The sequence below is a fragment of the Haliotis rufescens genome, unplaced genomic scaffold (genome assembly GCF_023055435.1).
Source record: "Haliotis rufescens isolate VD_foot unplaced genomic scaffold, xgHalRufe1.0.p SCAF_11, whole genome shotgun sequence".
NCBI lineage: Eukaryota > Metazoa > Mollusca > Gastropoda > Lepetellida > Haliotidae > Haliotis > Haliotis rufescens.
Window position 1 is genome coordinate 5,961,450 of NW_025963791.1, and position 26,569 is coordinate 5,988,018.

At 41.7% G+C, this 26,569-nt stretch overlaps 1 protein-coding gene across 3 annotated transcripts in view; it reads left to right on the forward strand.

Moving 5' to 3' along the window:
* The window catches only part of LOC124134291 (guanylate cyclase 32E-like), a 152,847-nt gene that overhangs the window by 89,259 nt on the left and 37,019 nt on the right, over positions 1–26,569 (forward strand). For 2 of the 3 annotated variants that reach the window (XM_048392142.1, XM_048392141.1), the window contains 5 exons: positions 13,781–14,206; positions 20,240–20,543; positions 21,857–22,018; positions 23,095–23,261; positions 26,015–26,156. In XM_048392142.1, the coding sequence (XP_048248099.1) occupies positions 13,826–14,206; positions 20,240–20,543; positions 21,857–22,018; positions 23,095–23,261; positions 26,015–26,156 (1,156 nt within the window). In that variant the 5' untranslated portion in view covers positions 13,781–13,825. Of the gene's footprint in view, positions 1–6,315; positions 6,441–13,780; positions 14,207–20,239; positions 20,544–21,856; positions 22,019–23,094; positions 23,262–26,014; positions 26,157–26,569 lie in introns of those variants that run through there. The other variant, XM_046499029.2, reaches the window with a different exon arrangement.

The following is a 26,569-nucleotide window of genomic DNA, read 5'->3' on the forward strand; positions in this document are numbered from 1 at the left end:
CACATAAATAACTTACTGTCATTGCCAGACAAAACAAAATACCCCCTGTTTTTCTGCCTAATATATATAGTCTGCACAGGTTCACCTATTTCTTGGACCCGTGAAGATCCGGGGAAGAATAGGTCTTCAGCAACCCATGTTTGCCGTAAAAGGCGACAATGCTTGTCGTAAAAGGCGACTAACGGGATCGGGTGGTCAGGCTCTCTGACTTGGTTGATGCATGTCAACGTATCCCAATTGCGTGGGTCGATGCTCATGATATCAATCACTGGATTGTCTGGTCCCGACTCGATCATTTACAGACCGCCGTCATATAGCTGGAATATTGCTGAGTGCGGCGTTAAACAACAAACCAAACCAAACCCAATTTCTGGGGGGGGATGATTTTGAAATGCAAAAACCATAATATATAGCAATGAGAACATATGAAGACATCCACGTAATCAATACTACAAGACCCGTGAAGATCCGGGTGAGAATAGGTCTTCAACAACCCATGCTTGCCGTAAAAGGCGACTATGCTTGTCGTAAGAGGCGACTAACGGGATCGGGTGGTCGCTGACCAATTGCGTGGGTCGATGCTCATGACATCAATGACTGGATTGTCTGGTCCAGACTCGATTATGTACAGACCACCGTCATGTAGCTGAAATATTGCTGAGTGCGGCGTTAAACAACAAACAAACAAACAAACAAACAAACAGTGTACAACAAATCAGGGACTTACCAGATGTTTCACCACCACCGACACATAATCTAGGCTTTTGGTATTTATATGTGTCCATGTTTGAAATACAACCAACTCGTGGCAAATATTATTTGAGAAAGGCCATTTCACTTCCTAATTAGGCCATTGTTTTGAGATGGAAGCCACCACTGGTTTAGAGTACACTCACCTTTCTCGAACGTCTGGTGTCATCATTATCTGATAGTGATTCATAAACACATGCTCATCATAGAGTCGGAATCGTACACTCGACTCTGATTTTAGCAGAGATTTCTTATGAATATGGAAAGGGTTTTGTCGCTTTTATTTATACACTGGCGTCTGGCACATTAAGCAAGGAAAACGTCCTTGTAACGTAATATCCGTGGACGTAATTGTGTTTCCTCGGCCGAGGTCTCGCAAGAAATACAGGTGGGGCATTATGTCAGTTATGATGAGGCGAGTTATAATGTCAATTATGAAATGGTGAGGTATAATGTCAATTATTGTAATGCGAGTTATAATGTCAATTATGAAATGGTGAGGTATAATGTCAATTATGGTAATGCGAGTTATAATGTCAATGATGAAATGGTGAGGTATAATGTCATTTATGGTAATGCGAGTTATAATGTCAATGATGAAATGGTGAGGTATAATGTCAATTATGGTAATGCGAGTTATAATGTCAATTATGAAATGGTGAGGTATAATATCATTTATGGTAATGCGAGTTATAATGTCAATGATGAAATGGTGAGGTATAATGGCATTTATGGTAATGCGAGTTATAATGTCAATGATGGAATGGTGAGGTATAATGGCATTTATGGTAATGCGAGTTATGATGTCAATTATGAAATGGTGAGGTATAATGTCAATTATGGTAATGCGAGTTATAATGTCAATTATGAAATGGTGAGGTATAATGTCATTTATGGTAATGCGAGTCTTAATGTCAATTATGAAATGGTGAGGTATAATGTCAATTATGGTATTGCGAGTTATAATGTCAGTTATGAAATGGTGAGGTGTAATGTCAGTTATGAAATGGTGAGGTGTAATGTCAGTAATGAAATGGTGAGGTGTAATGTCAATCATAATAAGGCGAGGTTTAATGTCAATTGTGGTACAGGTAGGGTTTAGTGTCAATTATAACAGTCAATGTAATTTAACGATTTTTAATGTCAATCATGATACAGATGAAGAGGTTATATCTCAGTCAGCAGTATGACGTAAATACTCAAGCCTTGACCATGTAAGCAACACTTCGATAGCGCGAGCACCTTCACCATCCGGTGAACGTTAACACACATGAAGTATTAACAACCAGCCTCGTGTTGTTCTGCTATGGACAATGATGGGTACAAATGGATCCATGGAAGGAGACAAAAGTGGGGAACCGGTGACCTATTCTTGGAGGCGGCGGGTCGCCTAGTGGTTAAAGCGTTTGCTCGTCACGCCAAATTCCGGGGTTCGATTCCCCACATGTGTACAATGTGCAAGGCCCACTACTGGTGTTCCCCGCTGTGATATTGGTGGACTATTGCTAAATGCACGTAAAACCACACTGATTCGTTGCCCTATTCTACCACATTTATCACCACCTAACGCCTATTTTACGCCATGGCGTAAACTTTTAGTACGATGGATGACATATCGTTTCCCTCCCAACTACCATCTCCTTATCATAAAAATGCCATATTAATATTATTCCCCAGTCCCGTCAATAACCACACACTTATGTGACATCAATACATCAAATCCCCCCCCCCCCCCCCCCCCCCCCCCCCACACACACACACATCTTCTTGGCTTGCCATCGACTACATAAACGGCATAGGTCATGATATTGTAAAATCCTGTCAGAACAATATTGCCCCGGCATATTTCTTTCTTTTAAATATACCATTTTTCAGTCTTATATATCGGGGGTTTATGAGTATTCGTTGACTGGTATAATAAAACACGAATATATATATATTTCCTTCGAACGATATGATCCTCAAATTGCATCCTAAATATTGTTTTACCGAATGAACATAAATCTCTTCCGCATTTACCAAACTGGCAGACGCCCCGAAAAATTTACATAAAAGCTCAATTTGGTTGTGTCCACATATTTATCACATCCATAACTACCAATACGTGTTATTATCACGCAAATGTGACAAAAGTTGTCTATATTTGAATGTAATGCATTTAGCAGACGGTAGTCATATCCAGGCTATATCGGATTACGGTCATGCGTGTACCTAACCTGGCGACCACAAACACTCACGAGTAATAATGGAGATATCCGACACTGGACAAATCCATTTACGATGGAGACCGAAAGCCGCTGCGCCTTGTCCAGTTGACTTCTCTCTACATGATCGGCCTTCCACAGACCGCTACGACAATGGCAGCATTCTTAGGAGAAACTTTTTGTAAAAATTTGTTTTGTTTTCTCGTTACACTGGTCTCTCATCATCATCATCATCATCATCATCATCATCATCATCATCATCATTCTTCTTCTTCTTCTTCTTATTATTATTATTAGTAGTAGTTTTATGAATAATTGAGATGATTTTCAAATATAAAAACGTCAACGCCAGAGAAAAATCTCGATTTGTCGCCTAAACAGATTCCATTTTGCGTTAACCGCAAAATAGCGGTGAAAATTATTAATTTATCACCAACAATCAGTGATGAAACCAGGTGTTTGCGAAAAGGGTAAAGCATGACCTTCCCTTCCGCTAGCGCCCGCCACTGCCTTAAATAAACTGTCAAGTCTAACTTTTGTATGCAATCTGTTCACAAGCTGCTGCTTATCATTTAAGAAACCTTAATATTGTTTGGTCTCAACTGTTCTGTTGAACAGACCCCCAAGTGGTTATACCCAAGCATGGCGGCGACGGTTCAATTTGCTTTTCCGTGTTAATGAACAGATAACTTCGCCTAAATAGCGTCTAGCACAAAAAAACTTAATCAGGATTATTTCCCCATTATGTGTCTATAACTTGAGACTTTCATATCTCAATTGAATTTTCTTGACTAGGTTTTAATGGAAGAATCATAATCATTGACTAAAGTGTTCTTCTGCTTTTCTAAAGCAGTTAACGGCAACGGATTGACACATTAGCTTTAAGTTGCAAACCTCAAGTGTGTTCCAATGTTCAGTGCCCACTTGAACGACCCCCATAAGCTTGCACCATCTCCAACATCATGTATTTAGGGATCATAAGAGACGACCTGTTTAACGGATTAGATTTTCCTTTTACCCAATAACACGATTACATGGGGTTAACATTGGGCAAAGTGGTTCAGAAATTATTGGAAACTGCTGTATATAATAATGTTGGATAGCAACTATTTGAATAACTAATACCAATTCTACAAATCCGTAAGACAATCGAGAGTGAGAAGTGGGGAGCGTGAGAGAGAGCGAGAGAGTCAACGAGAGAGAGGAGCGAGAGAGGAGAGAGAGAGCGAGTGGAGAGAGAGAGCGAGACTATAACTAATTACAATTATACAAATTCGTTATACAATCGAGAGTGAGATGTGGGGAACCTGAGAGAGAGAGAGAGAGAGAGAGAGAGAGAGAGAGAGAGAGAGAGAGAGAGAGAGAGAGAGAGCGAGAGACCGTGATTGAGAGCGAGAGAGATAGAGCGAGAGAAAGAGTGACCGGGAGAGAGAGATATAGCGGGTGAGAGATATAGCGGGAGAGCGAGAGAGATAGAGCGAGAGAAAGAGTGACCGGGAGAGAGAGATATAGCGGGTGAGAGATATAGCGGGAGAGAGAGATAGCGAGAGCGGGAGAGAGAGAGGGGGAGAGAGAGAGAGAATAAGCAAGAGAGTCCCTAGCTCAAACCCCATGATGAGAGAATCGTACTTTTCACCACAGACTGTCACATCAGTAGTCCAAACCGCTGAACATTAACATTATTTCTATATAATCACTCTCATCTTCGCCTGTCGAGTCTTAACAATGTAGTTCATCATCTGCAGGATCAACTTGCCCTAACCCTCACCAACCTTCCCCACCTCCTGATCTCTGCACTAAGTACAATGTCTATCACATGAGGCTCCAAGCCCTTCAGCTGCGGGTGACCTCTCACTTAAGGAGGCTCGACATTTGGAACCGCGGTCAGTCTGTTTGCCCACTGTAATAGAATTGTTGAGAACACTGACACAGAGAAATTGAAAGATGCTATTTGCATTTATGAGTGACAGGTTGTTCATAAGGAATTCCTTTTGACCTATAGCAGCACATGTTTTGACACTTGACAATGCTATTGTGTGATGTTTGGTACCTCAAATGACATTCTCCCCTGATAAACATATCCAAGGACATTCTCAAAAAAGTTTTACTCGGTGTATTTTCAACAGAAAGCACTTCCGGTCACTCCGGGGTGAATAGTATAGTTTGATAGTGCCTAAGGTAACCGGAAGTCACGTGTTTGTCAGTGATAAGTGAGTTGCGGCGAACGCGGTTTGAACAAAATCTCAGTTGTATCACGATGTATCAAGTTGGTGTGAAAGGAAGATCAGTGTCACGTTGGTCGGAAACTTTTGCCACTTTGGTGAATAATGGAAATAATAATTACTATATCATTTATTGCCCCGGCCAGTGAAGCAGTGTGCTCCCAAATGTCATTCTCGGCTCCCTTGGGAGTATGAACGAGGATGTGGCGCTGATAATCTTGATAATAATTATCTATTCTTGATCTCTGTAAATATCAACATGTCTCGATGGAAGAAACAAATTAATCATCTGGAAAACGTTCACTTGACGAACGTCAAAGACAATGCCAAGGTAGAAACTATATTCCACTCAAAGTTTGATGGGCAAATATTATGCTTCAGTATTTGGCAATTCGGTTATATCGAACATGCTTATAATGAGCTGACGGATATAACGAACTGTTTTTTTTTGTCCCGTCCATTTGCGGTATATATGCTGTATATATGCTTACAATGAACGAACTAAAATTGATTGTCCCTTTAAGTTTATTTTTATCGTACTTAAGTTTACTGTAGTTGTTAATGGCCGAGAACAGGAGCATTATTGAAGACAGCCCCTACAAACAGTCATGTTTGTTCGAACAATCATGTTTGTTGGAATGCCTTGTCAAACCTCCCAGAAATCTCACGGAGCACCGTGTCACCTATGATATTTGATACCATCATATATCATAGTGATATGTTATTACACTTTCATAAATCAAAACTAAACTTTATTTATTTGAATCCATTATCAAACACTCCAAGTCATTAGCTAAGATGCCAAACTTAATATAATATCATGACTACATTGTATGAAGGTCATGTTTCAGGGTCTTAAAGTAGCTTGATAAAAGGAGAATGGTTTCACGCCGCGTTTAGCAATATTTAATTAATGTCATAACGGGGGACACCAGAAATGAGTTTCACACATTGTACGTATGTGGGGAATCTAACCAAGGCCTTGGGTGTGACGAGCGAACCAAAAGGCTATCCCACCGCCCCATCTTGATAAAAACAGAGGCGTATTTACATCTCCCTGTAACCGGAAACTACCATATATGACGATGGTTCACAGAAACCGGAAGTGTAAATACGGAAACCGGAAGTGTGCTGGTGACAAGCAAACCGTTATGGTATGGTCAAGTCACTACACCACACATTGTAATAGTATGTAGGTATAGGCTGTTGTGGATTGTATTCTCTTCAGTGTCGTATGTCCCCACTTGATGTACTGTTCCAGCTGGTAAGTGTAGTTCTTACAGTTTCCCGTACTTTTTAGCCCGGTAAGATCTATAATTAGAACCATATTTGGGACACATACAAAAGTATATCCCCGAATATGGATTCAAGCACTGCAGCGACCGTGCGAATAAACATGATTTCGCAATCGATTTTAAGAATCTAACGGCTGTGTACGTATGTGTTCGTATCTGTTGCAAGTTAATTGTTAAAATAAAGTTATAAGTGTGCAGAATCATTCATCTCGGTGAGACTGACTTCTCGGTACAAAAACAGGAAGTTAAATACTTCGAATAGTTTCTATAACCTGATTATAATAAAAATAATTATATAAATAATAAAGGTGGGGTTTCCGGATTAACAAGGTTTCACTGTATTGTTCAAAGCAGAGTCTATTGAATGGCATCCTTTGTATATGTATACATTCCAAGCAGTAGCTTCAGATAGAAGGATTCTGGATTAACAGGTTCCGGATAAACGAGGCTTCACTGTATTGTTCAAAGCAGATTCAAATAGAATGACATCCGTTGTATATATGTACATTCCAAGCAGTTGTAGCCTCAGATAGAGGGATTCTGGATTAACAGGTTCCGGATAAACGAGGCTTCACTGTATTGTTCAAAGCAGATTCAAATAGAATGACATCCGTTGTATATATATACATTCCAAGCAGTTGTAGCCTCAGATAGAGGGATTCTGGATTAACAGGGTCCGGTTAAACGAGGTTTCACTGTATTGTTCAAAGCAGATTCAAATAGAATGACATCCGTTGTATATATGTACATTCCAAGCAGTGTAGCCTCAGATAGAGGGACTCTGGATTAATAGGGTCCGGTTAAACGAGGTGTCGCTGTATTTTTCAAAGCAGATTCAAATAAAATGGCATCCTTTGTATATGTGTACATTCCAAGCAGTAGCTTCAGATGGAGGGATTACTGATTAACAGGGTCCGGATTAAAAAGGTTTCACTGTATTGTTCAAAGCAGTATCAAAGTGAGTGGCATCCTTGGTATATGTATACATTCCAAGCTGTATCTTCAGATGGAGGGGTTTCTGATTAACAGGGTCTGGATTAACAAGGTTTCACTGTTCATATGTGTGTAGGGGCGGTCGGGTAGCCTAGTGGCTGAAGCTTTCGCTCGTCACGCCGAAGACCCGGGTGGGATTCCCGACATGGGCACAATGTGTGAAGCCCATTTCTTGTGTCCCCCGCCGTGATATTGCTGGAATATTGCTAAAAGCGGCGTAAAACCATACTCACTCACTCACTCACTCACTCACTCACTCACTCATATGTGTGTACATACACATATAAGCACATCTTCCGATAAAATGTACTTTTTCGCATACAAATGTGATATTTGCTCCTCTTTTTATCAAAGTCAAAGGTTCTGGTATTATCTGAAAACCGTAGTCTGTCACAGTCCTGGTTATACCAACCCTCATCGCTCACGACGATGTCGTAACGAAGGGGCACTTCCCTGCCCAATTACACCGACGTACACCGAGTCCCCCCAAATCACATTAGACACTTGAGGTTTTACGGTGTCAAAACCGATATGCTTCATGCGAAGCTAAAATCAATTGCATCAAAGCACCCGCGTCACTACCAGATGCCCCGACCACAAGGCGATGACGTTCTTATTAACGCGTGCAAGCCTAAATTGCTAAAAAGCAGATTGACGGTATTTTATCGTCCATGGTACGTAGGCACAAGAAGTAGAAAGCTGATGAGATGGAGTTACAGCCCCATTTTACGATCATGAAGCAAAATCGTAGCGGGGGGCAACAATAATGGACTTCCGTTATCATATATACCTTAGCCGTCATCCCAACCAATTGTAACACGGCCATGCATCCTTTAACATTGGGATTTTTCAAACCCGCTTCTGTTGAAACCATCCATTTGATATTATGGAAGGGTGGGAAATGGAAGAATTTTCTCAGATTATTTTACAAAATGTTTTTTTTTTAAATATGGTTTTTAAAGAGAGATAATGGGCAAAAAGATCTTGATTCGCTAGACATGTTGGATATTCTGAAGAATGAAGCGGCGAAAAATAAATTGTCAGGATCCTTTTTTCAGAGAAGAAATTGGACTGAATAATTGACTGAAAGACAATTGTTTTTCTGGCAACAAAATGTATACCGGGCTTTGTCTTTGTGTAAAATTGAAAGAACTGTTGTTGGATTTGATCACGTGTCTGTCTATTCAACCATCACTCATTCCTGGAACAGGCTGTAAAAATATTATCTGGCTAGGAAATATTGGTAATAAATTGGTTCCATGAAGACTGGGGGAAGAAAAGAAATTTCAACCACGTGATCCTACTATGTAAATTTGTGCCGCAAATTTGATTCTTAAAAATAAGATGTCTAACATATCCATCAGCAGGTGTGTAATATGCTTAACTTTTTTAATTTTAAAAGTTTTAAATCACATTACTTATTTTATTTAAAAATACAACCATATATATGTATTCTTTAGGTGCTGACTATGCGCCAGTACAGTTCATCTTTTGGATATACTATCTCTAACTTAAGATATTTTCATTTGAAAATCATACATTTATTAAAATCAAATGACAACCATAATGGTTTCTCTTGTTCCCCATTTTATATCAAATGGTAGCTCCAGTGTTATTGCCGTGAGTAAATTACGAGATATTCCTGTTGCAAATTGTAACGTGGAGAAAAGGTCAAGTAGAATATAACGTAAGGCCAAGGAAAACATATAATTTATTCGACGAAATCGCTGCTACTTTACTTCCTATTTCTCATAGTGTTGAGGCTCGAAAGAAAATAGCTGCACAATTTACCTCCGTGAAGAACAAAATTCCCTACAAAGGCATATTAAGTCGGCAAAGTCCAAACTCTTTGAACCCTAAATATATATTCGCGGGTAGTACTCTGTTCAATACAGATTAAGGCGACACGTGAGTGGGACATCGACCGGGAGGACTAAAAACATTGGATCTCTGAAATGCTTTCGGCCGCAGCTTCTGAAACAATGACGATGAAGCTTATAAATGCAGTGGGAATATAGCTTCTTAAACTTGGATCTCAGATTGAGTATTCTAGCGTCTGAAATTAATTCTTTCATTTAAAACGTCAACACGAAAGAATAACTAGTCTCGATTATCTTCCGAAACAGATTTCAATATGAGTAAAATGCATAATAGTGATGATAAAATAAGGAATTTAAACAAATCGAATATAAAACAAATCGACGCAAGCTTTTTATCTTTCATCTTAAACAAACAAACAGCAAGCTGTGGTCTTACATAAACACGAATATCTGACCATAACTTACACCTGACCATGGTGTACATGTGACCATGACTTTTCATTGGCACTACGTATCATGGTAATTCCCATATATATCACCACCGACAACAATCAAATAAAGGCACCACCACACAAAGTGTGAACATATCCGCGAGGACCTCTTTGAAAGCAATTTGTACTTGTAGAGAAGTGTATCAATGCATTCCTACATAGAGCCTCTGTGCCCTAGGGGTGGGCTTACGTAGACGTAAGGTGAAGTGCCTCCAATTACAATGGAAATCACCTCAGCAATATCGTTTCTACGACGGTAAGTGGCTAGAGTACAAGATGGTCAGGAAATTGCAGGTCAGACGTGGACCATTACACACATTATCCTTGTTTGGCTGTGTCCGTCTGGGTGAGATTGGTCCTGCCTGTTTACCTTGTGCAAGACCCTGGGGACAGACGCAGGTGCGAGGGGGAGGGGCGTCTGTTCTCCGGGGGTCATGGGGAATAGGGGTTAAGCTTGGTCACGTCTCGGGCTTGTGATCAAGAACTCGACCCTTCCATTGCAATGTCAACTGTTTAAGAGTTTCTAATTGAAAAGTACTGTTTAGTCTGAAGACACTTGGATCTACTCTAAAGTTCAGGTCCCTTAGGAACTGTCTAGCGAGAGACGGCAATATAATCACAAGAATGTGTTTTCCAAGCACCTTCGGTTTAAGACTCGTGGTTGGCTCGCGTTTACCTTTTAGTTAATGGCTTCGTATTACAGTTGTAATGAAAGTGAAGGCAGTATGTTCCGTCCAACGCCTGGTGGGTTACAGATAGGGTTGTTTAAAACACGTGCTCCTGGGAGGAACCGCTTTACTGATATGTACGCCTGATCTGCTCACTGATCGTTTGATCTGACAAAGGTTTCATTTCCTTTCTGGGGAGGAAGAACACTATCTGAACACACACACACACACACACACACACACACACACACACACACACACACACACACACACACACACACACACACACACACACACACACACACACACATAGAGCTAAAACAACCGTGTACGACGATTTAACACCGAGAAGGAGTCAGGGCTCATGCTGTTCTCACCATTTTGTACTTTTGATTGTTTGTTTGTTTGTTGTTTAACGCCGCACTCGGCAATTTACCAGCTATATGACGGCGGTCAGTAAATATCGAGCCTGGACCAGACAATCCAGTGATTAACATCATGAGCATCGATCCACGCAATTGAGTTACGATGACATGCATCAACCAAGTCAGGGAGCCTGACCCGACTCCGTTAGTCACCTCTTACGACAAGCATGGTCGACCTTTACGGCAAGCATGGGTGGCTGAAGACCTATTCTACCCCGGATCTTCACGGGTACATTTTGTACTTGGTCATGAACATGTGTAAATATATTTAGAATTCTACAACTTAAGGAACGTAGCAATCGGGATCTCGCTTCTGAAACATTGGAAACCGTGCCTCTGAAACATTTGAATTTCTGCTTCTGAAACACTGGGAACCTTTGTTCTGTAACTTTGGGCATCTAGGTTCTGAAACATCAGGCATCTAGGTTCTGAAACATCAGGCATATAGCTTCTGAAACATTGGGCCTCTAGCTTCTGACATATTGGACCTCTAGCTTCTGAAATTTTGGACCTCTAGCTTCTGAAACATTGGACCTCTAGCTTCTGAAACATTGGACCTCTAGCTTCTGAAACATTGGACCTCTAGCTTCTGAAACATTATACCTCTAGCTTCTGAAACATCAGGCATCTAGCTTCTGAAACATTGGACCTCTAGCTTCTGAAACATTGGGCCTCTAGCGTTTGGAACATTAGGGATTATGCTTCTGAAACATTGTGATTCCAACTTCTGAAACATTTGAAATCTGGCCTCTTGAACATTTGGAATGTGATATGCCACATGGAGGAATCCTAGCATGTTTCGCATAATTCAGCAGTACAACTTTTTAATCAGTACAAAGCGGGGCTGACGTGTTATATGATTTTTGGTGAGAATCTGTATCTAGGAATATTGATTCTGGCTCAACTTCATGAAGAAAGTGTTCGCTCAGTGTCTCCCACTGAACGCTGGTCACATATCTGTGTGGTAAATACAACCACAAAGCAATCATTTCATCATTAGCAAGGTAGGTCATGCGATATGGTGTCAATCATTGTCTCCATCGCATAGTGATGAGCACACCGACCCGACGAGGTCAATTTACTATGTATGTTGAAGCATGGGACAAAATGCATCGTCTCATCTGCTGTCCCCTGTCGGGTAGGCAGGACCATGTCATGATTCATAACCAACTGAATCTGGCGGGACCACGGGCCAGCGTTGTCTCACACTGGATATCGAGGCTTGAATTAACGAGGTATCTATCAGGTATATCTGGTCCTCCATCAGGCTCGATTTGCTTAATTATTAACAGTACATGTATCGTCTAAATCCTTTTTATTGGCTATTCAAATATTGACACTTAGGGGCACTGAAGCATTTCTGGGACCGCCAATGAATATTCGGGTGTGCGTGAGCGGGGATAGGGCGATGTGTGTCTGTGTGTGCGTGCGTGCGTGTGCGTGTGTTTGCGTGCGCGTGCGTGTGTGTAAGGGAAAAGGAGGAGGACCTGTTTTCTGCCTGTGCTTAAAAAACAGTTGTTTTCAATATCCCATAATTGTTTTTTATCCACAACATAACTTATATCTTTTTGTCAAACCCCGATGCGTGTCTGTGACGTTTACCACTTTGGCGAAGCTAAAACTAGGAATGCGTTGCTAACCAAGATATATAACCCATCCAGTCCAATAAATGCAAATATACACATATAAAAGTAAACTTGTCAAACCTTTACCTGATATGTATGTCCGTCCGTTTATCGGCTCTTGGCACTTTGACATATTCTGTCCCAGAATCCCCTCCGAGCCGACACCCAGAATATTGGAAATTGAGTAGTAAATGTATCCAGTTCACGTTGAACAGCGGGACTGGAATGGGGATTAGTTGGAAACAATGGCTTTGCGCCAAATGGAATCTGTTGTTTCGGTGGAAAATTTAGACTGGTTATTCTCATGCATTAACAATTTATATACTTCAGCTTGGGTGATGTTTCTGCTTTTTCATCATTAGCTCAGTAGCATTATCTATGCTCCCCTCCTGTGTTGCCAAACTTATGTATTTCTTAAATGTTTTTCTTTACTTATAAGCAGAAGAATTTCTGAACTTGTACACAGCAAAATTAACAAATAGCTTTTTTTTAGTTTCAATAAACTCAGTAATGCACTATTGTGTCATTGGATTTTCGGGGTCATCGGTTACTTGATAGGTAGGCAATAAATACTCTTCATGCAAATTGTGTGAATGTCGGGTGCTACTGGTAGGGCAGGACATGCTTACCCTATTCTAAAACACCTGCTGTCATCACTGACTTTCAGAGATCCCTTTATATAATTTCAAAACAGGTTTTTTGCCCTTTGCGGCAAATGGAATCTGTTTCGATGGATAATCTAGATTGGTTATTATCTTGCATTGACATTGTATATATATTTGGAGTATTGACTATCTTGTAAAGACAACGTGGTATGTAGTATGTATGTTCCCCGACGTCGATCGATACTGATAATTTTGATTCTTTAGGGATTGTCTACGATGCCAAGGCTTAAATTCAAATATTGCTGGTTGATGTGTAAGCAGATCCCCCACGCTTCCATATTTTATGTCAACATGTTTACAAGATCAACGTTTAGAATTTGTGGCGAGAGTTATGAGGTCAAGGTCATCAGTGTATCATGGGCGCTCACGTTGACGTGATAAAACTGTTTGTTTCATTGGCTCCATAACGGTTTAATTGTGCACAGCAATTGCACCTGAGAGAGTCGATGTGATAATGTTATCTCCATTGTTCAAAGTTTAAAGGGTTAAATTGCCCATTAATCACAAACATACAATCTAAAATGAGAGTATCGTGTATTTTAACATTAAAACCAGAGCCAAGAACAGAGACGCATAAACACTAAAATGTCTAACAATTACATGAACTGTTATTTTATTCCAGAACCCCAGTCCACTGCGATACCGTTATGGCTGAAGAGGACAACCAATGGTCAACGTGAACAACGCAGCTATGTGGTCACCGACGGTCATCTGCTGGGTGACTGTGATGGCGGTAGGGGTGCTGGCGCCACCCACAGCAGCCAACACCACCATCACTCTGGCCTATCTCACTGAACACAAAGGCGGTTTCAAACACGTTGGAGGGGCGTTTTTCCTGGCGATGAAAGACCACAAACAAATGTTATCCAAACATGGAGTAAAGATTGAGTATGTGCTCCGAGACACACACGGAAGTGACGTCCGTGGTTATAAGCAGATGATGGAGGTGGCAGCTTCTGACAATGTTACAGCCTTCTTCGGACCAGACCGGTACTGTTCGTGTATCGCAAGCGTAGCTACGGCTCTGGATATCCCTTATATTGCTTATGTAAGTAGTCTTGGCCTTAACATAAACCGTAAAAAACAACGTTAAAATAAGAACAGTTCCGTTCCTGGTTAAATCGTTCAACAATTGTTCGGTTGAAGGCGCTTTATTATGGAGGTAAGGTTACATTGGGCTTAACGTACCGTTCTAGATTATTGCATTTGTATTACGACGTGCCAGTTTTGTAGTACTAGCTCACTGAGATAACATGTCGCACTTTTGGATACCCACTCACACACATTATACCGACTCTGATCTGACCGGTTCTTGTTTTAGCTCCTTAATGCCGAGGGGGCACAGTCGTCTAAGGCGCTGCAATTCGCTGTACAGAGTTGCGTCCCTTGGGCATGCCAGAAACCTATGATTGTGGGTTCGAATCCCTGTTCGCCCCGATTATGTTTCTAGGTTTGTCAGCACCATACCCGTGCTCGTGGGTTTCACCGAAGTGGTAAACGTCTGAGACCTGCATCACTTGGGGCTTTCCTCCCACATTAAGCTGACACGCCGTGATATGACTGGAATACTGTTAAAAGCGGCGTTAAACCCAACTCACTCACTCACTCACCTTAATGCCGAGCGCCAGTCAGGGAAATAACAAGTACCGTCAGGATTGGTCAGCGTACTGTGTCTGAGTGGGGTTTCCATGTTAAACTGCGGCATGGTATCTCAGATGGCGTTATGTAACCGGCATAAGTGCGATCTCGTACACTCATTCAAACACACACACACACACACACACACACACACACACACACACACACACACACACACACACACACACACACGTGCATGAACGTCGCTGTATACAGTGCAGTAATCTCGAACGCGACGTTAAATCTCATTTCACCTGATCTCACCTAAATACAAAAGCCACGGCAAGCCCAAGCAGGCACATATTCCTTAAGTAAGTAGCCACGCCTCTTAATAGTCCACTATTCACTAAATTAGCCATAAACCTTAGTCGCCTACTATTTCCTGAATGTGGGTATGACCCGAAGAATTGTAATATTTCCTATAAATGTTTCCATGACCCTTAACAGTTTAGCGTATACATTTCCCAGATGGGAATCCACCATCCAAACCTCACACCCTTGTATTTCTTCATTAAGTAGCTACGACCATTAACAGCCTTACATTTTCTCCGCAAGTCCATCAACATCCATACGTTCCCAATAGAGACGACTCTTTAAGTCTCAAGTTGCGCTGACCGCCTCCGTGGACTAGTGGAAGAGCGTCCGCCAGGAGAGCGGAAGGCCTGGGGTTCAATCCCCGGCCGCGTCATACCAAAAGACGTTTGAAAAATGGTACTTGTTGTTACCCTGTCTGGCGCTCGGCATTGAGGGGCTTAAACAAGGACTGGTCGGCTCGGAGTCAGTATACTGTGTCTGAGTGGGGTATTCATGTTAAACTACGGCATGGTATCTCAGTGAGCTAGCACTATAAATCGGCATCAGTCCGGACTAGTACAAGCAGTCACACACACGTGCATGCACGTCGCTATATAAGTGCAATAATCTTGGAAGCGACGTCAAACCCCATTTCACCTCACCTCACCTCAAATTGCGCCTGAAGTAGCGCCAACCATTACGGTTACCTTCAAGTTAACGGGGCGGTCGGGTAGCCTAGTGGTTAAAGCGTTCGCTCGTCACGCCGAAGCCCGGGTTCGATTCCCGACATGGGTACAATGTGTGAAGCCCATTTCTGGTGTCCCCCGCCGTGATATTGCTGGAATATTGCTAAAAGCTGCGTTAAACCATACTCACTCACTCACTCACCTTCAAGTTAACACTGACCACGTGACCGAATGTCCAAATGGAAAGCACGTATTGTTACCAGTATCATTATTGATGATGATTATAATTATTCCAAGGGTATTACATTAAGTCAATTTTAAAAATAATGTGTGAAAGGTCATTTACGAAATGTCTACACCATGTCTTTCAATAAAAGTGGCAAGGTCGCCCCGCTATGTAGAGTTGCGTTCCTTCACTGCTGGAGTTTGACGGACGTGATTGTCGGAATTGACGGATATTAATCCGAATCCGACATTCGTTCCGGTTATGAACCTTGATCTTTCAGGGCCGTGCACTTGCTTGTGACCTACGTCACTTCGAGCAGTCCATTATCAAGCTGACACGCTGTGATGTAACTGAAATACTGTTGAAAGCGGCGTTGAAACAAACTCACTCACTGACAGTCATTGGCTCGTGGTCAGTTTATCCCAGTAACTAGGCATGTGACATTAGTTGAACCCTTTCGCTACCACCCGCATCAGGGGAGTTGGTAATTTTGCATCAGGCCTTGACGTTGTGCAAACGTATTTGTTTACTCTGCTCTTTGTGAATAGGTTTAATGCTATCGAATATATAGTGAAACCTCAGACTACGTATACTTAGTCTCAGGTAGTTAGTATTACTTAGTCTTTTGGTCAGTTTATTCCATTAACTAGGAATGTGACGTTTGTTGAGGAAGGGAACCCTTATAAACCCTTTCGCTGACCCGTATAGTGTGCCTTGGCACATGTTGCACGTGATCGTTGTCATCTGAGCGCTCATTGACCCGAGGGGCGGTCGGGTAGCCTAGTGGTTAAAGCGTTTGCTCGTCACGCCGAAGACCCGGGTTCGATTCCCGACGTGGGTACAATGTGTGAAGCCCATTTCTGGTGTCCCCCGCCGTGATATTGCTGGAATATTGCTAAAAGCGGCGTAAAACCATACTCACTCACTCACTCACTCATTGGCCCGAGCACCTGCCGGTTTCCCCCTCGCTAGAAACAGGCCGTTGTTTGATTGGTTGGTTCAAAATAGCGACTACACTATAAGGCTTGACGATTCACGGGTGATGGCATTAGTCACACCTCGCCTCTTTCCGTAACCTGCAAGAAGACTCGTCCCCCTATCGATGAATGTTATGTGCGAAAATACGACAAACCAATCAGAATGCCCACATGATTTCAAGTTCTTCGTCAAAGAATCCCTCAGAAATAATTTTTGATTTTACATATGTCTTGCATCTAAAAATATACAAAAGGCACAGTTAAATGTGTTCAATCATACTGTATAATTCCGCTTGTCCAGATGTGCTTTAAATTGCATCTGAAATATATATATTAATATATGGGGAAATATATGTGAACCATTACGCGACGAATTGACAATTATTTTTGGTATGCCCGTTTGCGCTAAGACGGAACCCGGTCGCAAAAATGGCCACGAGAGGGGCACGAGTCGCTATTCGGCTTGTCCCGGAATAACACGAGTTGGTCACGAATGGGGTGATGGAAGAACGGAACGAATGAAAGTGACGATGCTCGGCAAGCATTGGGAGGTATCCATATGGACACCAGATTCACTAGTTTCTCAAGTTCACGTGACTGTAACACAACACAATGAAGCTCCGTTCGTGACCTTTAAATCAATGTTGCTCAACATCAAATCATAATTTGTACCGTTTTTCCATATACCATTAGAAAACCTTTCTCAAAATCGGCCGTCATGCTACACGACCGTGCATACTCGTATAGGCGGATGTTTCGGTCGGAATGAAGTAATGTGGACCCAAATATTGAACCGGACTCAGTAGAAAGCCGTTATGGACGTGTCTGTCGTATGAGCCTGTATTTCGGAAGGAAACTACGTGAACCGTCTCTTCATTTACTACGAAACTGACTTAATGCCAGCAGTAGCACAGTGCAGATGGAGTTTGTATGTTGGCTGGACTTGTGATGTAGGGCTGAGGAAGTATCGCACTGCTGGGTGAGAGCCACAATGATTTTTTGACGTTCAGTTTATGCAATTTGTAATCCCTCGGTTTAGAAAGGGTCAGGTGATACAGGAATCAACTACAGCCTTCTAAATCTGCGTCATTTTAGAAATAGACAAAAATAGTTCAGAAATTGAGATGAGAAATTGCCAAGTTAGAAAAAAGAATTACATTGTGTCCAAATGGTTTTTTAAAATAATTTCTTAGGAAGATGTTTTTCTTGTTTGAGCATATGCGTGAAAGGTCTTCTTTGATCATTGATTTGTTGATTGCTTAATTTCTCTTGAAGTTCGGAAAATATGCCTTTGCCCTACAATTTGCCACTTTGTACTCGACTGACGTCCAAAACCATCCTCGGTTATCCAAGTGTATCATATCTCCAGTTTATTTTGATAAATATTTTGTGACCCAGTTGTCACCTTAACCTTGTTAGGAGTTTGCTGGAATGACACGACGCTTATACATGTAGGCGATTAATTAAATTACCCTGTTCTTTTATGATTGCAACACGCGGCAATAGCACTGCTACTTGACTCGACTGGTTGTCGCCCGTCTCCAGTAGGACACGGAACGCCTGGTAGCAAAAGGACTTCGAATCCCCCCTCACTATCTTAATACTCAGTGAAACATATGTTCTTGCTGAAAGACAATTTATATTTGTCTTCAGATAAGATTATACATATCGAGGGCACGCTCGTGCGAGGTTACAATGTATGAATAGGTCTTGTGCCGATTTCATGTTCAGAAGACTTTGATTGGTTGTTGATTTCAAGAGGTTTGTGGTAACGGAAATTGATATATGACGTCACTTCGCTTTGGTGACGAATGGATCCAGGGTTTATACTTAACAACATAAATATGAAGATTTGATACACTGGATAATCGAGGAGCACCCACACTGGCAAATGACAGGCACAGAAAACAGCTGGTTGTCGGTAAACACGTATTGACAGTCCGTTGTGATATGCATTAAGCTGGTCTCTGATAGGCATTTACAAATAGGGAGAACATGAGTGATTGAGTGAGTATGGTTTTACGCCGCTTTTAGCAATATTCCAGCAATATCACGGCGGGGGACACTAGAAATGGGCTTCACACATTGTACCCATGTCGGGAATCGAACCCGGGTCTTCGGCGTGACGAGCGAACGCTTTAACCATTAGGCTATCCGACCGCCCCTGGAAGAACATGAAGACATGATACCTTTTATGACTAACAACTTCTTCATTCATTGAAAGGTGTAAACAGACATTAAAGGAGTTGTTACTCATAAAAGAGTCTTCTTCATCAATATTATTATTATTATTATTATTATTATTATTATTATTAGTAGTAGTAGTAGTAGTAGTAATAGTAGTAGTAGTAGTAGCAGTAGTAGTAGTATACGCCAGAAACATGGCTGTGGGTTCGAATCCAAGTTCGCCCTGATTATGTTTCTTGGTGGTTCAGCTCCATACCCGTTCTCGTAGGTTTTACCTAAAGAGGTAAGCGTTTGAGACCTGCATCACTTCAGGCTGTTCTTCCTCGTCAAGTTTAGGAGACACGGCGTGATAACCTGAATGCTGATCAAAGCGGCGTGAACTATTTTTATCATCATTATCATTATAAGTATTTTCTAAGATGTTATGAATCATAACCTTCATAATCATATCAATCTCATTAAAATCAGATCTTAGTGTTCGCTACAGCTAAACAAAGATCTGAGGACATCCCATTACGGGTCACGTCACAACGACCCTTCGCGAACTTTGACCGACCACTAAAATGACAAACAAGAAGTCGACATCAGCCAATCAGAAAGCAGCTTTCTCGAGCTTTACGACACTCCTTTCAACCTGGCGACTTCCATTTCAGACTACGCTTGAAAAATATGTTGACACAGTTCTCGGTTAAAATTTTTCAAAACTGAACACACAAACATTCCGGAATGTCTAATATATTGTTGAGATTGTATGGCAGTGCTTCCCACGTACAGGGCAATGCCTCCTCCGTTCAAATGTTTAACCCACGGAAGCGAGAGATAGAAGATAATTTTGACGGAATCAGTCGTACGGGCCGTAACTGTCGTTCGGAATACACCATGTTAACGTTTTCGAGGTTGCATGATTGGAAAACACATTCCAACTGTCACTTTCATGATCTGGTACGCGACGCTTTGATTGGTGGGATGAAAGAACTATGTTTAGCGATAGCGAGAACTAAGGTCTGATTATAATGAGATTGTAATCATATGATTATCACATTCCTCATCAGTAATTCCCTATCCGTTGTCAGGACTGTGTGTACACCCCCAGCGAGAGCAACATGAAGAAGTACCACGTTGTGAGCACCCAGCCCTCTGACGTCAAGGTCGCCCCCTTCATCATCTCCTTCCTCAAGTACAACAACTGGACGTCCTACACCATCATCAGCGGGCTCACCGACCGCTGGAAGGAGACCACCCGTGTCCTTGGGAACCTCACCAGCGAAATCCACATCACGGACGTCAGAGAGAATGACGTCAACGACCGATACTTCCCCGGTGTCAACCAGACCATATTCGAGAACATGATTCGCAGTACTCGTGACAGAACGAGAAGTACGATGCTAGCTGAATTCATTTGTTTATGAGGCGACAGTAGATTGAGTACTGTACCTGTTTGTTTGAAATGAGGCATCGCTCTTCGCGAACACCTGACGTCATCACTGATTTCCAGTGGACCGTTCATATATTTTTTACAGCTATATTGTCCTAGAATAAATACGTTAGCTTTGTCTATTCGCGAATATGTCTTCGCTAGTTTCCTTGTAATCCAAAGAAGAGTTAGGACAGGTAGAATACCATCTTACCGAGCGTCCACAAGCCTTTTTTTAATAAAAGTCTTGTTTCCACCCTTGCCACATCAAGCCCACTTCCTGTGTTAAATATGATTGGACTGTCGCACATATCTATAGTCCAATCAGAGAATGTTTTACAAAATCAACATCCCCGACTGGTACAACTTCGTATGAAAGTCATTTACCCCTGCCTGTCTTTATTGACACGAATATGTCTTTTTCATCATTTAATCCCCCCAACGAATGCCTATGTTGTTGTGTTTTTGTGAAATCCCGAATGTTTGGGTTATCTGATCGCCTAGGTCCTCGCCTGTGGTAGTCGCCATCTTTGTGAAGTTATACGAGATAGAACAGCGATCTGATTGGATATCGCGTTTTCATTACAAGGGGCACAACTCGTGATCTACGCGATGTGGCGCCAGGGTCGAGCCGAGACTCAGTATTGTAAAAAAACAAGAAAAGCCGGCAGACTAGCCTCCTTGTAAAGTCATTATTGATCCTAGTTTATATTATTATTGATAATAGTCTGCCGCATACTCCCCATGGAGCTGTGAATATGAAGATCCATTGACCGGGGTAAAACTGTTTGCCCTTTGAGCAATAATTAGGTTTGCGCAATATTATTTATACAAGCGACAAAACCCTTTCCATGTTCGATTTTACGAGTTCGACTATATCATGAGCCTCTGTTTATAAATCACTATCAAATAGTGATGATAGCAGGTGTTCGCAAAAAGGTGAGCGTATCCTGCCCCAGTGATGGCACCCGTCACAAACCCATGCAAAGGCAAGTCAATTGTTCACCTGAAAAAACACGGGAACATATGGTACAAGTCAAAATATCTACACACATAAGTATTATGATTATGATTATGATAGGTGTCATTTACCGAAAGTATGTCATTGTCAGTTGTGAACTCGGATTGATAAATGGTTTGCATGTGTCACTAGCGGGGGTGTGCGGGATTTTACGAGCTGGACGTCCATGCACATCTCTCGACCTTCAATCCCGGACACCCCTTCATGACACATGTCTGTACATATCAATATAGTACAATATCCACACATTTTCAGTCTATGTCTTTCTCGGGGACTACGCAAGTCTGATTCAATTCGTCATGGCGATGCAAAGGCTTGGGCTGACGAAAACAGGAGAGTACGCTGTCATAGCAACCGACCTCGACAGGAAGTCGGTCACGTACAGACAGAAGAAATTCTTCCAGACATTGAAGGAAGGTAGGAACCGTGTCAAGGAAAGGCGGATCCAGCCTTTTTAAAAGGGAGGGGTGGGTCCAAAATATCAAATTCCCCTCTCAGTCAATTTTACTGCCTACATAATACATTTGTTTTTCAAAGGGGGCTATGTCAAGGTCATGCATTACCTTTAAGTAATCACATGTTAAGTGTGAGAGACTTGAACGACCTTTCGCGAACTTTGACCGACCAATGAAATGACAAACAAGTTGACATTAGCCAACCAGAAGCAGTTTGCTGGAGCTGTACAGTACTGCGCATGTAGTTTCAAATTGGAGATTTCCATTCTAGACTAATTTTTGAAAAATATTTTGTGAAAATTAAAAATTAAAAATTTTAAAACTGAACAAAGAAAATTCCAGATTGCTGAGATTGTATGGCAACACTCCCGAAGGGCTATGGAAACTCAAACGGAAGAGTGAGTGAGTTAAATTTTAACTTACTCACTCTTCCGTTTCAAATGTTTATCTGGGGCACGGGTGGCCCAGTCTTTTAGTGATTCTCTGTGCAGAGTTGCGTCCCTTGGGCACGCCAGAAACCTATGATTGTGGGTTCGAATGCCGGTTCGCCCTGATTGTTTTTCTAGGTTTGTCAGCACCATACCCGTGCTCGTGGGTTTCACCGAAGTGGTAAATGTCTGAGATCTGCATCACCTCGGGCTTTCCTCCCACATTAAGCTGACACGCCTTGATATAACTGGAAAAATGTTAAAAGCGGCGTTAAACCCAACTCACTCGGTCAAATATTTATCAAACTGATGAGTCAGTCATACAGCCCGTAACTGTCGTTAGGAATAACCCATGGCACTTCACCACCGTTGCCTTGTTAGAAAACACATTCCGACCGTCACTTTATAAATCTGGTAAGCGACGCTCTGATTGGTCGTGTGAAAGGTCGTTCTGACGTGACCTGGGATGGGATGTCCTCAGATCATTGTTCTTGCGAGAACTAAGATCTGCTTTTAATGAGATTGTTCCGTATCTTGATGTTTACGGTAATACAGCTTTGTCATTACATCCTTCATCCTCATAATAGTAAAATATATTATTGCATTTCAGAACATGACATGAAATTCATACCCAAGGAACGCCTACAAGCCTTCCAGAACGTTGTTATTCTCATGCGTCTAACAAACGGAAGTACGGAGTGGAATGAGATGGACGAGAGAATCGGCAAGAGAAACATGCAAGAACCGATTAACTTCGCACCGTATCAAAACTTAACGGTATGGTTCAACTTCCTTACTGCTTGTAAAGTATCATAACATTACAACTAACTAATGAACCAAGTCAGCGAGCCTGACCACCCGATCCCGTTTGTCGCCACTTACGACAAGCATAGTCGCCTTTTACGGCCAGCATGGGTTGCTGAAGACCTATTCTACCCCGGAACTTCACGGGTGCGGTTTAGAGTATATGTATAGCAACGAACAAGGTCGTGACATTGTAGAACTACAATATGGTGCACTGCGGAATAAACTGACACCAGTTATTTGTAGATAATTTTAACTTTGTTTCTGACAAAATTGTTCTATAGATAACTCAATATGATGAACGTTGTATGGTAATTGACTTTCGCAAGGGGGCGGATGTCAAGCAAATTGCTAAGTGTATAGTTAACTCAAGTTGCTGGTGTGCGGTCAATTTAGAAATGGCTCGGTCGATGACCCATAGCTTCAGCGGAGAAACTGAAACTTCGTTAGTCAGACCTCTGAAGAACACTGCTGTGTCTGTTTACGCGTGTCCAAAGTGACATTACTTCGTACATATAATTCCCTAATGACGGTGAATTTCACGGGGAATACTACCTTTCTATTTATAGCCGGTTAAAACACAAACCGATTTTTATTTTAGCTCCAGTGAAAAAGTAAATTATTTTTATTTGTAATGGTTATTTGTTGTCAGGACACCCGTGAATATTTTGCACGTCAAAATGTAAAACGATTCAGCCATGGATCGGTACGACCTAATATTTTAACTCAAGGATACACTTTATTCAGTTCCTCAAATATGTGTAGATTTGTACTCCGATGGTGTACTGTTTGAGTTAATACTATTCAGTCTTATCCTTGGAATAACATGAATATAGGCAACGAAAATGATAAATTATTCGTGTTTTTTTCTATAATCTTTGTTTGTATCAAAATTGCCCTATTTTACCTGAAATCGTGTGTGCAGTGACACAAAATGTTTTCGGAAAATTGGTGTAGCGTTCGTGACGCTGATATCATGGGCCGGGTGTGTCGTACACTGCTGGGCAAAAGGAAGTGTGCACTTGAAAAATGATTTGACTAAAACATTACAAACGTTATCAAAACATACAAACTTAAAGGGCAAGTTCACACGGAAATTAACCTATTTTTCTTGTACTTTTTCCACATTAAAAGTGTTAACCTAGAAGTGTCATAGACAAAAATATAAAAATATCACAATTAATTAACATATTTTTCGCATTAAAACGATTTATATTTTTCACATTTACCAAGTGTTCTATTTCCACAACAAAAACACCATGGCTTATGCCCCTTGCAATATGACGTCATTGGTGCCAATTGATAAACATTATGACGTCATCATGCTTTGTTAGAGCCGCTTCACGTGGTGTAGGTCTAGATGTGTGATTCTAGCGTCTCAGATGCCAGCCAGCATAGTGTTATGCTGAGTCACCACTGCGCCGGAGTGTGTCGTAGACCATGTTGTTTTACCGCAAACTGGTACTTGATATCTTTTGCGTTGAGAATAGACAGGGACCCAGTTGAATTGGCACCAATTACGTCATAATCTAAGGGGGATAACTCAGGCCTGTTTAGCTCGAAAAACGAAGGCATCATAACGGCATATCATTTTCACACTATTGTGAGCTTCCTACTTTCACTGTGAAAAAAATGAGTGTATATTTTCAAACACAGATACTAATTAATTCTAAAATTGCGTTTTGTTTAGAAAAAGAAAGAAAGTGATTTTTGCGTGTACACTTCCCCTTTAAGGTCCAAAACACAACCATGATGCCCGTGTCAGTTACATCACTCTCGAATAAACATTTTTTTCTCGTTTGTGTAATTCTTAGCCACCATCAAACATATGTGTATACTTTCTTATACCCGGCAGTTTATAATGTTATTCTTAGAATAATCGATGCTTAAGATCTACTTTACCTCACTGAAGTAACTGAGAGCCCACACATGAAGACATTGATAGAGTTAACCGCCTCATTTATCAAATTATGTCAAATTTGGCGCTGTGTGTGTTCACATAACCACCAACACACCGGGAAACCAATGTCTAAATGCGTTGGTAACGCTAGGCAATAGTTATTTAAGCAAATTTACATTGCATTGATTTCTCTTGCTTAACAATCATATTTCCTGCTGATTGACCATATTTGCTTCCTTATCGGATCGTGATACCAAGTATGTCGGATTGATTTTTCGGATCGAAAACACTATCCATTATATGATAAACATGGGTATCGTTTCATGACATGTGGATCAATCCGGTTTACACAGGATCCGCTGTAAAAAGCGCGACAAATAGGTGTGAGAACGCTACCATGAGACCGTCTTTGTGGTCTAGTGGAAAGACCGTCTGTGTGGTGAGCGCAAGGTCGGTTGTTTGATTCCCGGCAGCTTCATACCAAAAGTGAGTGAGTTGGGTTTAACGCCGCTTTTAACAGTATTCCAGTTATATCGCGGCGTTCATACCAAAAGACGTTAAAAGATGGTACTTGTTGTTGCCCTGTCTCCTGGCATAAAGGGGATCAAACAAGGACTGGTCGGCTGGGAGTCAGGATACTGTGTCTGAGTGTCTGAACTGCGGCATGGTATCATTTGGCTAGCACTATAAAACCGGCATCAGTCCCGACAAGTACAAGCAGCCACACATACATGCATGCACGTCGCAATATCACTGAACGCCACGTTAAACCTAATTTCACCTCACCACACCTTACCTGTTATATGTACGTTGTTTTTCAACCCAGTCCCCCTCGCCTTTGAAAGCCGCCTACTTGTACGACGCAGTGAAGCTGTATATCAAAGCTGTTGCGAGACAAGCCGAAGCAAAGGGGGACATCTACAACGCGACTGCCATCGTGGAACAGATGAGGAACAGATCATACACAAGTAAGATCAGATTCGCTGTGACACACTTGAGTGAGTGAGTGTGTTGGGTTTAACGGCGCCTTTAACAGTAGTCCAGTTATTTCACGGCGTGTCAGTTTAATGTGGGAGGAAAGCCCGAAGTGATGCAGGTCTCAGACGTTTGCCACTTCGGTGAAACCCACGAGCACGGGTATGGTGCTGACAAACCTAGAAACATAATCGGGGCGAACCGGGATTCGAACCCACGATCACAGGTTTCTGGCGTGCCCAAGGGACGCAACTCTGCACAGCGAATCGTGGCGCCTTAGACGACTGGGCCACCCGTGACACGCTTGGAAAACACAGGACTTTAACCCCTGTAAAATTTAAAATTGCTATAGTATTGTGTTTCTATTTTACATCGTACATGCTTTCATAAAAATGAATTATTTTTG